The sequence below is a fragment of the Crinia signifera genome, chromosome 11, assembly GCF_055691185.1.
Source record: "Crinia signifera chromosome 11, ASM5569118v1, whole genome shotgun sequence".
NCBI lineage: Eukaryota > Metazoa > Chordata > Amphibia > Anura > Myobatrachidae > Crinia > Crinia signifera.
Window position 1 is genome coordinate 33,197,390 of NC_139227.1, and position 13,470 is coordinate 33,210,859.

Genomic DNA, 13,470 nt, shown 5'->3' on the forward strand with positions numbered 1-13,470 from the left:
TGCAGAGGGGGGACTTCCCTCCAGGGAGTTAAGACTGACTTCTCCCTCCTGCAGGACAATGGTTTAATCCGCTTCCTGCATTTATTCAGCAGCAAAGCATTACTGGGATTTCCATGTGATGTCATGTTATATAGTGTGTGCATTAGAGAGGGGTGACAAAGGAGTGTCATTGGCAGACCCCATCCTCAAAATACACAAGATGGGCAGATGCAATACTCAGATTGCTGCTGCGGCAGAGTAACGGGACCCTCTGAAGGCCCCAGCAGAGAGCTGATTGAGGATCCAAGCAAAGCTGGGGGTTTATGCTTACATGCATTAGTAATAAACTGGATCAAGAGGAGACCCCCAGGCAATGAAGGAAGGAGAGACCCCCTGCTGGAGGTAGGGATGCTGGAACTGTAGTATATAAATGCATACAGATATACATACATGCAGTGTTGTTCTTGGTTGCAGAAGCAGTAGGGAACGATAAACCCTAGCATATGCAGCAGAGTAGGGGGGGGGGGGGGGGTAAATTTCTGCCCCTCTTACCCCAGTGTCATGTTGTGCTGAGCTAATAGTCTGCACTAGGTCACAGTGGTACCTGGTGGTCTTCAGCTTTATAGTGATGGTGCATCGCACGCGCCCTCTACTGGTCACTTGTGGAATTGCACACAGACATGACAACTGACCATTTCCAGATTTTTTTTTGAACTATTCTCCCTGTAATCTGTCCTATAAATGTATATTTTTATATCTGGGCTTTAAAACCCAAATATTTTATATAGAAAAAAAATGGTACTTCCTCATCTTTGCGGCCACCGCTTATGCCACGGAACTTACAAAGCATCATCGTTCGCTCACCAAACTTCGGGCTCGTGGCCTGCCACAACTTTACTAAAGGTAAACACCGGTTCCCTTGCCGAAAATCCTTAAATAGAGGTTAAGTAGCCGCTAACGTAACTGGCGTAGCGGTGGCCGCAAAGATGAGGAAGTACCGAAAAAATGAGACTGTAGCCATGTTCAAGGTCAGATAAGGCTGGGAATTGTAGCAGCAAGGTTTGACTAGGCTGTGCCACGCAAAAAGTGCACCAAAGAGTTTCCAGGAAGCTCTGGCCAAGTCTTGGCTTATGTTCTATGGAAATGGGGGTTAATCACAAAGTGCAAAGTCCTGTATTATGTGAGTTCAAAGGTTACTGATAGTGCAATATGCTGTATTCTACTCCAGAGGGAGTAATGTTATACTGTGTGCTGCCAGCCTGGGGTGGGGCCTACTGCAGTAATAAGCTGCCTGGCACTCGCCTAGAATAATGTATTCCCCACTGCAAGCTATACAAGGTTTCCAGAATATAATATTAATAATAATATAGAAAGGTGACCGCATACCCTCCAACATGGCCCATTCCATTAGGTACAAAATGCTCTGTTCCTGGACTTCCCTGCCAGTGGCAGTTACAGATGTGAGCCTGCAGCACAGTCCAATATTCAAAAAGGGGAGCCACACAAACTGCAACCCCAAACATCACTGTCCTGGACTCACTGGCAGTTGATGTGACTTCCCCTCTTTGAATATTGGACTGTGCTGGAGCCCCACCTCTGTAACTGCCACTGGCAGGAAAGTCCAGGAACAGAGCATTTTGTACCTAATGGAATGGGTCATGTTGGAGGGTATGTGACAGGGGTCTATTTACTAAGCCCTGGATGGATTATCTTTGGTGGTGTGATATAAAGTACCAGCCAATCAGCTCCATACTGTCATGATACAGACTGTTTGAAAAATGACTGTTATGAGCTGTCTGGTACTTTATCTCCGTCCACTTTATCACCATTGATTAGTAAATAGGCCCCATAACTCCCAATTGCACTGTGCACCAGAAGGTATCGCTTGTTCTACCAGTTTTTTTTTTTTTTTTTAAAAATATTCATAATTAAATTAGAGAATTTCTATAGGATAAGGTCGCTTGAATGTCTGTTTGCTTCCATGTAAGTGAAGATAGAAAGGAGAACTAGATACATAAGCCTTTCACAGATGTACTTTTTCCATATATGGCCTCAGATTTAGCCCATAATAGCCTGGTACACTAATCACTGGGACATTCTGCATGTGGTAATGTAGTAATTACATGTAGTAATGCAGTGATATGACTAATGCATGGACAAGGGAATAGAGCGGAAATTTGGCCCAATTCAGGCTTGATTGCAAAGCACATTTTTTCCCAGAACGACAAAACATGCTGCACTGCAGGTAGGGCAGATGTGACATGTGCAGAGATAGATTTGAGGTTTTTTTTTTTTTTTTTTTTAACAATTTTATTAATTTTTTAAAATAGGATATTACATGTTTACAACATTGTGGTTTCATGTATAAACATTTGTGAATAAAGCATAAGTGTTTGGTACATGTGTTTCAATTATTGCACGAACATTTGCATCATACATTAAACATCGTAGAGAAATTTCCCTGCATGCCTCTTGTTTTATCTTCTCTATTTCCTGAGCAGAGACTGTATGAAAATGTAGGTCTATCTCGGCAAAGATAGAAATGGCCACCGGGAAACCGGGCCATTTCCCGGTGGGCCGGTCCGGATTTGGCCGATTCCCCCCCCCCCCCCCCTCCCCCTGACCGGGCCGCCGCTGTCTCCCCTGGCCGGGCCGCGGACAATAACCGCAAGTGGGATGACTGGGAAGGCTGCTAGTGACAAAGATGGCGGCGCCCGGTGGTCTTAGAGGAGATCTACTGCCACCCGGCAAATGGACTTAGTTGCGCTCACCTTGCTGAGTCCGGACAGTCGGGATCCCGACGTCGGGCTAATGACTGTCGGGATCCCACCTGTCGGACCCCTGTACCACACCCCAGTACTGTAGCCCTTCCCAGCAATGATAGTGGCAGAGACCTCCATACATCCAGCAACCTTATAATCTCTACAACATTAGGGGAGTAATTAGACTGATCTAGCTCTGTGATATCACTGGGGGCATGTATGCCGAGATATTTCATAGATTTTGTATTTAGTTTGATGGGGTATGTAAGTTGTGTGGGGAGTTTAACTATGTGTGGCCCCAATACTCGGAGGATCTCAGATTTATGAAAATGTACTTATAAAGTAATTTATAATTTTCCCTATTGTAGGGAGAAACTCGGGAAGATTGGATACAAACAGGGGCATATCGTCTGCATATAGACTTACTTTCAAGTCCGTAATAGGGTATAGGGTAATGCCTCTATACAGCGGATTAGTACGCAGAGCTACCGCCAGGGGCTCCAAAGCAAATAGAAATGAAGATAGTGGGCATCCCTGCCTGGTCCCCTTTTGAATCCGAAATGGAGAAGATATATATCCATTGCATGACACCTATGTGTAGGGTTGGTAATAAAGAGACTTACGGAGTTCAGGGTAAAAACCAAAACTTGCCAATGTTTCATACAAATGGTCCCAGGTGACCAGGTCAAACGCCTTTAGATTTGGGTGATTTAATGTCCATACACCCTTGCGATTTTGCCAAGCGTGTATGGACAGCAATGATGAGAAAAATCGCTGGGCTAACAATGATGCCCTTTTTTTAGCAAATTTTTTTTTGTGTTTTTCAGGGGTGTATGACGTACCATGGCAGGATGCTATGGAAAGCTGTCCACCCTGTCACTCATCTGCTGATAATACCAGATGATCGGCGGGGCCAGCGATGATGCGGGAGCGCGTATCAGTGCTCACCGCCGGGCCATACACACTGGGCGGTTTTTGAGCTGAAAGCCGCTAAAAAGACAAAATTGAGCTGCTTTCAGCTCAGTCACCCAGTGTGTATGGGCCTTTATTTTGTTTCTGTGCAGGGTAAATATTGGCTGATAATTACACTGCAATTAGAATTTCAGTTTGAGCGCACCTCACCCAAATCTAATGGGGCCTACACACGGGGCGATTTCAGACCATTTTCTAAGCGATCTCTTAAACTTTCACAATCACCTGCAGCATGTTGAGTATCTGGTACCTTGCCTCGGATGGCAAGGTACGAATGGTGCATTACTACTGGTGACCAGTAGGGGGTGCTCATGGTCATACTGCTGCCTGAAGCTTAGGTTGGCATTGCCCAGTGATAAGTAAGGCCCAGGAGAAATCTTCTGGATGCAGTGGATGTGCATAAGGGATCTGCACATTGTAGAATCAGAATCATGCAGTATTGGGGGTGGCATGCAAATGCCAATTCAGGGCCGTCCTGGTCACTGGCATGTCTTGTCACAGAATATATGTTGTTTATTGTAGTACACACATTATTTTCTGTGTGCTTGTGCTGGCCGGGGATAATGTGCTGCTTGTGTAATGTGTGTATTCTTCTCTACCACACAGGCGCTGCCACACTCGGGGGACATTGCAGAACTCTCCATAGGGGGAGATGGAAGGGCCCAAGCAGGGGAGAGTGTCCCGGCCACAGAAGATCAGCGAGTCTTCGAAGGTACGAGTGTCCTGTCCATAGGTTACTATAGACATTGTCTAGGTCAACCACTAATGGTGGGCAGCGACTAGGTGGACACCAAACAAGGCCCGACATACCTTAGGTTAACACTGCCAAAAGACTTAAGCAAGGTCGACATTTAAAAGGTCGAACTGATTCTTTCATGATTTATTGGTGTCTATATAATCGTTAGTCGACATGGACACGGTCTATATGTACCACATCCCCCCTCATGGCACGCTTCGCTATGAAGTATGAAAAACCATCTTTAAAAAACTACCAAAAGCGTGCGGCAAGGATTCCCTTAAATGGCGAGGTTCACCGCAAATGCAACTAGTCCGCTGCGTTTTGTGGTGAGGCCCGCCTTTTTAATGGGCACACTCGCCGTTTCCACCTGAAATGAACCAGCGAGGTGGAAACAGCGAGGGAAGGGGAGGGAGTTGAATACTCTGATGTCGAGCTATCGGCACTGCTCACCGTCATAGATCACCGTCAGAGCATTGAATACACCCCATTGTCTAACCACTGACTGCATACCGTGTCCATACACTGAGTGCCCATCCAGGGCCCCTGGTTTTATTCCCACCAACTGACCATGTGCCTCTGCTGGGTGGTTGGCGCAGTTTGATCTGTGTTAAGATGTACAACTTGATTAAATATTTAATATCCTGCAAATATATATCCTCCAGAACTGACATAGAGATTTCCCATTCTACGCTGCCTAGTTAAGCAGTGGAGTGCAAGCTCTTCTGTCCAATCATTTCTCATCAAAATTGGGATAGACTTAGATGAGCTGCTCATAGGCAATACATGGATTTCCATCAAGGAGGGATAGTATTTAACATTGAACAGTCTAAGAAAATGTGCAGAGATAATTAGATTTGGGTGAGTTATTTTGTTTCTGTGCAGGGTAAATACTGGCTGCTTTATTTTTATACTGCAATATAGATCTCACTTTGAAGTAAAACCCCACCCAAATCTAATTCTCTCTGCACAAGTAACATCTGCCCCACCTGCAGTGCACATGGTTTTGTCCATCTAAGAAGGATTTTGTCAGAAATAGTGAACTAGAATAAGGCCCTATGACCGGTAAATCCCCCAAATTGTCATTTTCTTTTGAATTATGCAGTTAAAATACACTAGAATTACCCTGACCTCTGAGACTGCAGTCATTTAAGCTGATGTGACACCATCAATCCTGCCCCTGAATATGAATCAACCAATCCACATGTCTGCTAAATAGTTGGTCACTGTGTCTGCTCTGTTACAGAAGGGAAATACCTCATCCTAGACCTAGACAGATGTACTTACATGCTAATGTTCCAGGCATTTGTGTATTATCAATACTCAGTGATACACGGTCCGTCATATATTTTGGAAGATAATGACTTTACTTGTTCTTCTTCGTTCATTTTTGTTTCTTTTATTAAATTCCCAGCTGTACCGATTGGTCGAGCACTCCTGCCTCGTTCTCCACAGCCTCAACGAACAGAGGCAGAAAGGCCTCTTCTGTGATGTCATTCTGGTCGCTGATGGCCAAAGAGTGCCAGCTCACAGGAACTTTCTGTCTGCCTGCAGCGACTACTTCAACTCCATGTTTACCATCGGCATGAGGGAGGTCCACCAGAAAGAGGTGGAGTTGGTCGGTGCCTCGTACATCGGCCTCAAGGCCGTCGTTGACTTCTTGTACACCAGCGATCTCACGTTGGATGGGGGCAACACTGATTATGTCCTGGAGACGTCCCACCTGCTCCAGATCTGGCCAGTGGTCGACTTCTGCTGTGAGTATTTGGAAAGCGAGGTGAATGAGGAGAATTACCTGTACCTTCAAGAACTGGCTTCCATGTATTCTCTAGAGCGCTTGGAGTCTTACATTGACTCGTTCATCCTGCACAACTACAGCACTCTGTCCTTCACCAGCGATTTCCTACAGAACATCTCCGTCCAGAAGCTGTGCCAGTATCTGATGAGCAGCCAGGTCCAACATGTAAGCGAGCATGACCTTCTGCAGTCTGCCGTACAGTGGTTGACTCATTGTCCAGAGCGGAAGAGCCAGGCCTACCAAGTCCTCCAGAACATACGCTTCCAGCTGATCTCCAAGAGCGACCTCTTGCACCAAGTGCAGCCGGCAATTTGTTCCCTATTGCCGAAAGAGGCCAATTGTGAGAGCTTGGTGGAAAAGGCCATCTATTACCACAATAATGTGGCTGCTCAGCCCTTACTCCAGAGCACCCGCAGCACGTTGCGCATGGGGATGGAGGAGCTTCTCTTCATCGGCGGGGAGGTTTCTGAACACAGCCTGGAGCTGAGCGATGACGTCTACAGCCTGGATATGAAGAGGGAACAGTGGCTGTCGGAGACGCAGCTCCCGGCGAGAAGGAGTCACCACTGTGTCATAGCCCTTGGCAACTTCGTCTATGTGGCCGGAGGCAGTTACTCTAGGGACAACGGTGGGGATGCAGCATCAAACCTTCTCTACAGGTATGATCCCCGCTGGAGTCAGTGGATCCAGGTGAGACTGTCATGCAGGAGGCAATGGTCATATGTAGCTATTTCGGTTTTATTCACTAAGATGGGCGTTCTATTGAAGATGGCAGGTTGCCCATAGCAACCTTTGTCTGGCACCTTCTAGAAGATAATAAATAGGATCGGATTGGTTGCCTATAGCAACATCCCAACTCCAGTAGAACTTCCATTTAGTTAATAAATCCATGTGTCCCGTGGCGTGACTATTAATTTTGCGCACTCCCCCCCCCCCCCAACCCTGCCTTACCCCTCTGTATGTGGCGTCCCTGTCTGTCTTGTCTGCGGTCCCAGTGCTCCTCTCCTCCTGGCAGTGGCTCCTGCTGCTATTCAAAACTGGCCCTCACAAAATGGCTGCCCCTAATGGCAGACCATTTTTAAGGATGCTAGAGGAGCCGGCGCAAACAATAGCCCCGCAGACCCACAGCGCCCACACTTTCTCAGCACCTCCCCACTACAGCGTGGTCTGCGGCACTATAGTTACGACACTGGGTGTGTCTATTGTCAGTCAGTGATATACAGCCCAAGTCAGTGGCTGTGTGGTCTGCGTCAATCTCTGCCCTCCATCCACACTGTTCAGTACAAGATATGTTTGGCGTGTATTCTAAGATGCTGGTTCCCGTGGCTGGTCTGTACAATCGGTGTCTCTCAACTCCAGTCCTCAAGTACCCACTAACAGGTCGTGGATATCTTTATTCATGCACTGACGAGTTAATACCTTTCGTGGGGCAGTAATTCCCCCTCCTGCTTCCTCAAACAGATATCCATAAAACATGACCTGCTGTGGGTAGGTGAGTACCGGAGTTCAGATCTACTGTGTACATCGCAGAGATGGCTGTGGGGTCAGTGTGGGTTTATGTTTTTTTACATTCTGGAATTGATCATTTTGACAAATTTACTTGGATAATGTTCCTATTATTATATGTAATGGTGCATGCCTCTATATACAGCTACACCCGGCCTGTGTCTTGTTCTAGAACCCCTATATAAGCATACCTTCTATGTCACAAGCCAATCAGCTGGATCTTCCTTTTAGGCAGAAAATGTATAAAACGTTGTGATGAAGCGCATGACACCCATTTGTGTAGCATTCATAATCCAATGTCTCCCGAATCGAGTCCTTGGGGAACCCTAACACTACGGGTGACATTTTAATAGGATGAGAGATTCAGAAAGTGAGAGATTTGGTAAGAAATCTCCAGGTTTTTTTAAAGCGGCAATCATTTACACTGCAAAACCAGTTTGATTTTGCAGTGTAAATGATTGTCACTTTAAAAAAATTGGAGATTTGTTACCAAATCTCTCACTTTCTGATTCTCTCACCATATTACCTTCCACCCCACATGTTTTCCATATCTCCTTGCCGGAGCACAGGTGTATTCATTACTGACAGACACAGCTTAAAATGGTGCTACAGTCCTCATTATGTCACCGCATGTGCTGCTCATGTGCACTTTGGACTGGATTTGGGAGTCACCGGACTAATCTGTTCCAGGCATTCCAGTTACTTCTAAGACTGTAAGCCAATCACGTGGGCCCATAATGCTTTAGGTTTCTGTGCGCTGTTTGTTGTATTGGCTCCCCATTACCACCCTGTTTCTTACCTATTATTTTGTCTCATTGAAACTTGACCCCATATGTTGGCAGATGGCATGCATGAAACAGCATCGCGTGGACTTTTATTTGGGAGCGGTCACTGACAAACTGGTGGCAGTTGGCGGCAGAAATGAAAATGGCGCCCTCTCTTCCGCTGAGATCTACTGCCCTCAGCTGGATACTTGGAACTATGTAACCGAACTACCCAGGTGAATATAATGTCTATTACATGCAATGATGCAGAAACAGGCTGCTTGAGGCCGAAACTGACATCACAGACCCAGAAAACATTTTCGCACGCTTGTGTATTTTCTGGAACTCCGAAACCGTTGGTTGCCGCCCATAAACGGTGGCTTCCTATCAGCCTAGTTGCGAGGGGATTGCGATTAGATTCTTCATAGTTGTTTGTTGCTTGTTGGCCTTGCGCATGTATGCTATGTTCCGTACTCCGAACATAAACCTAACCCCAATATATACAGGCCCTGATTTTGATCTATCCGGTCCCCTGCACGTTTGCACGGGGCACCAATATATTGGCTCATATGCGCGTGTGTGGGGCGCCTTCCCAGACCTGCACAGTTGGCGTGGCGCTCACAAAGGGGGGGTTGGGGTGTTAAGGGGCTGGGCGTGGGCAGTGGCTGCGGCTGGACATGGGAACGCCCAGCATGGGCGGACCATGCAAACACTGGCCGTTCCCATGTAAATGAGGATGTGGCGCGCTGTGCCGGGGGTGGGCGGCTGATGTCAGCCCTGTCTTTGTCTGGCCACAGGCACATATAAGTCAGTCTCCATGACTTACATTTGCGAGTCCACGAGAAATCATTGGATGGTCACATACCATCCAATGATTTCTGCTGCGGCAGGACATGGGAGGGAATGTGTTTTCATAACACATCCCCTCGCTTGGTTGCGGGGGTATATGGCGGCGAGTGGGGGCTGGTATTCGCTGGGGAGGTGGGACTCTGTAAGCTGCGAGCTTCGCAGCTTACGGAGTTAACCAGAATGAGGGCCACAGTATACAGTACGAAGTGTGTGTTAACAATGAATAAATGCAGTGGTATAAACTTGTATTATTACACTGTTCTATTTCAGATTGACGTACGGACACGCTGGGACTGTCCACAAGGATTCCATTTACATCTCCGGCGGCCACGACTATCAGATCGGACCTTACAGGAAAAACCTGCTGTGTTACGACCCTCGTGCTGATGTTTGGGAAGAGAGGAGACCCATGATCACCGCCAGGGGCTGGCACAGTATGTGCACGCTGGAGGACAGTATTTACTCTATAGGGGGCAGCGACGACAACTTAGAGTCTATGGAGCGGTTTGACATTCTCAGCGTGGAGTGCTACAGCCCTCAGTGCGACCAATGGACACGCATCGCTTCTTTATTGCAACCTAATAGCGAGTCTGGGGTGGCTGTTATGGACAACAAGATTTATATCCTGGGCGGATACAGCTGGGAGAACACAGCGTTTTCCAGAACTGTGCAGATATACGACAAGGAAAGGGGGAAGTGGGTGAAGGGCATGGACTTGCCCAAGACCGTGGCTGGCGTATCCGCCTGTGTCTGCGTGCTGAAAATCAGACACAATGATGGAAATAAGAAAGCAGCGAGGCGGGAAGACAGAGGCCGGTGAGGGGCTGCTGGGCCGGATGACCCCCACATAGTGTTTACATGGTCTCTTATGTAAGAGAATACGAGGAAATATACGTTCTCTCTGGACAGATGATTACTGCGTTACCCAAACCGTGCCTATCCCTTACGCCCCAGCGATGCATTTCTCCCATAGGCCCTTATTCTGATTGAGTCGGACGTCTGCGTGTGTGGACGGCCGGCCGATGTTTTGTGTTTGTGCAGAGGTGTTTCTGCGCATGTGCAAATGCCTCGCACGTCCGAACACGGCGTGAATTCTGTGCAGAAAACGATCGTACGGAACCATCCAAGCAGGGGGTGGAGAGGGGCGTGAAGGGCTGTTTGGGCTCATTACCATATGCGTACACCCCCGCGTTTGATGGGCGTTCCCATGAAACCGCTGGGCGGACGTATGGTAATCCGGCCGTGACGCACGAGTGGGGGGCAGACAGCTGACATAGCCGGATGCCAGCTTCCCGCCCATATCCCTGCTTTCGCATGGAGAAATGTCCGAGTGGTCTGGAGCACTCGGGGCTGCCTGACCGGTCGGTGACCATCGGAGGATGGGGGAGGTTCCCACAGATGGGGGAGGTTCCCACAGATGGGGGAGGTGTTCACATGAAACATCCACTCGCGGTCCATTTGCTTGGTGTCTTACCGCATTCGGACGGCGTGAGCGATCCGTACGGTAGGCAGGGCTAAGAACACTCGGTGCCCGTCCGAAATACGCATCCATCCGATTCAACCAGAATAAGGCCCATTGGCCCTTTAGCATTCAATTTCCGTATTGGCACATCCAAGGCTGCATAACTGTTGTTGTATTGGGTGGGTTCATTTATTTGGGGATAACTCCTCTTTGATCAATTTATAACATACAGAATTTTTTAAGTATGTTTTACAATAGCAAAAAAAATAGCCTCCTTTTGTGCTTTGGCCCTTTTCAAGAATCGGGCTCCTCCCACTCTGGTCAGATGATCACGTTTCACAATGGAAGGAGGTAGAACGCCCTTGGATCGGAACATATACTTATTTAAATTAAGATCGGACTGTTCATTTGTGTAATAAGAAAAATTTTAACTTCGGCAATTCAAGTGTTTTTAAAACCATGTACAATGGGCCTGATTAATAAGCCTGCTACTCTACCCCACCATGCTGCACTGCAGGTGGGGTAGAGTAGCAGAGAGTGTAATGCTGGGTACACACCTACAGATATATCAATCCATCTGTCTGGTGGGTACAAAAAGAGGCAGCGGGCGGGGGACGCCGGTGAGCCGGCAAGGGGAACGGAGAGCCGAGTAGGAGGAACAGAGAGCTGTAAGAAACAAAACCCAATGGAAATGAATAGGCTGCAAGTGATTGGCTGAGAGCTCGTTTGTATGGGCTTTTTTTTTTCTTGCAGCTCATTGCTCCCCCTGCCCGGCTCTCCATTCCCCTCGCTGGCTCACCAGCGTCCCCCACCCGCCGCCTCTGTCCGCTGCTCCCCTGCTCCCTCCGCATTTATCATATGCAAAACTTGGCACATCAAGTGCCTAATCATGTGTGTGACCCCTCCTGGGGAAATCAGGTCCGACTTGTCCTTAGGACAAGTCAGATTAATGTATGGTGACCTTTAATCCTACCCAAATCGCTGCACATGTTACATTTGCTCCACCAGTGCAGCATGGTTTTAACCATTTGTATGCTTTTTATGATTGCTAAGAACCGTGAATCAGGCCCAGTATTCAGTATTGGTTAACAAAACAGCATCAAATGCTTTAGGTTTTAAAATGTGTCCAGTTGACTTCTGACTTTAGTGTGATAAGTAAATTCACACAATTTTTGTTTTATTTAGGAAACCATTTAGTTTTTTGCATTTTAAATTGTAGTAATGGGCCTACAATTCCTGTGTGACCTATTGCTGTCTGTGTCCAGGCTATTTGGATCAAAAGAGGAAAAAATGGGACATGTTACACAAAAAAACTCCCTATATGGCGGAACATATTCTACAGCGCCACAAACCTTCAAACCTTCAAATGTTCAGTATCTTTGGGACTGCGGGCCAGAGGAATCAAGCTTAAAAAAGTGATAAAATGGAGAATGATAAACAACCAGCTCCTAACTGCCATGTTACAGGCTCGGTTTGAAAAATGAAAGGTAGGAGCTGGTTGTTTATTACTTTCCATATTTTTATCAATTTTTGAAGCTTGATACATCTGGCCCTTAATACTTAGCAGCTTTGGATTTTATTTTAGGATTGGATAAATGAGGACGGATGTGTTTTTATAGTTTTAAGGTGGTTAGAAATTAGGCAAATCCATGCACTGGTAATGGTTTGGGGAGATGGTACATTGTATCCTGATGACTTGTGGGTAATGCTGAATGTTTCTACCAAACAGGTTCGCTAAGGGGTTATACGTTCTCTACATCAGCCGCATAGGATTAGAGACTACAATAAATAGACTATCCATATTACACTTCTATTAGAGTTCTTGCTAGCACTCTGCACCCTTGAAAGCCTGTGCAATTCCTCTCTCCTGCCTGTCACTCTCTGCTGTGGTGCTTCTAGCACTGACTGGTCTGTATTTCAGCTGAGAGATATAGATAAAACTGTGCTAGTAGCACCAAAGCAGAGAGAAAAGAAAGGCAGGAAAGAGGAACTGCACAGGTGTTGAAAGGTGCAGGCGGCTAGGATGAACACTACCTCTATTGCCTAGTTTGTATTGTTGATGGTCCTTTGCACATGTACAATATTTGGTTTATTGGTGTAATTATTTGCAAAACACTGTGGTTTATAATAAGATTTTGTTAAATTGCACTTTCACTTATTTTAATTATTTTTTAGGTAGTCCGAGATGCACTGGAACACTGTGTTTATCCAGGTTTTGTAATAGAATGTTCAATTTGGACATTTATTGTGTAATATTATTATATTGCCCCCTCTAGAAGACATATGTAAGAGAGATGTGTGAAAACTGGTGCATAGTTTACTGTGCTGTTACCATAGCAACTTTCCAGCTGTTGCCTTCCATTACTGTATTATAAGATGACATAATGTGATCTGGCTGCTATGGTTACAGCACCTTTTGCTATGCAGTCACCTCTACACCAGGTTCCCTAACTGCCCATTAGTATATTTACAAAGTTCCCGCAATGTCTGTATCTGAGCGGACACCTCGAGTACTCAGCATTCCACCATGTGTGTCTAATTCTTATATTTTACATAAAATAAAAGTGTCGGTAAGAGCCCTTGGACTGGATTTCGCTATGCCCAATACATAGTATAATGTGCTACTGTGTAATGTGTTATTA

The 13,470-nt window shown here is 46.5% G+C and overlaps 1 protein-coding gene across 1 annotated transcript; it reads left to right on the forward strand.

Annotated features, from left to right (window-relative positions):
• Positions 1–25: 25 nt before the first annotated feature.
• Positions 26–12,767, forward strand: KLHL36 (kelch like family member 36). The gene is made up of 5 exons (XM_083165304.1): positions 26–381; positions 4,320–4,425; positions 5,864–6,937; positions 8,596–8,753; positions 9,637–12,767. The coding sequence occupies exons 2-5, from the start codon at positions 4,366–4,368 to the stop codon at positions 10,184–10,186; spliced, it is 1,842 nt and encodes a 613-aa protein (XP_083021430.1). The 5' UTR covers positions 26–381; positions 4,320–4,365; the 3' UTR covers positions 10,187–12,767.
• The last annotated feature ends 703 nt before the right edge of the window (positions 12,768–13,470 follow it).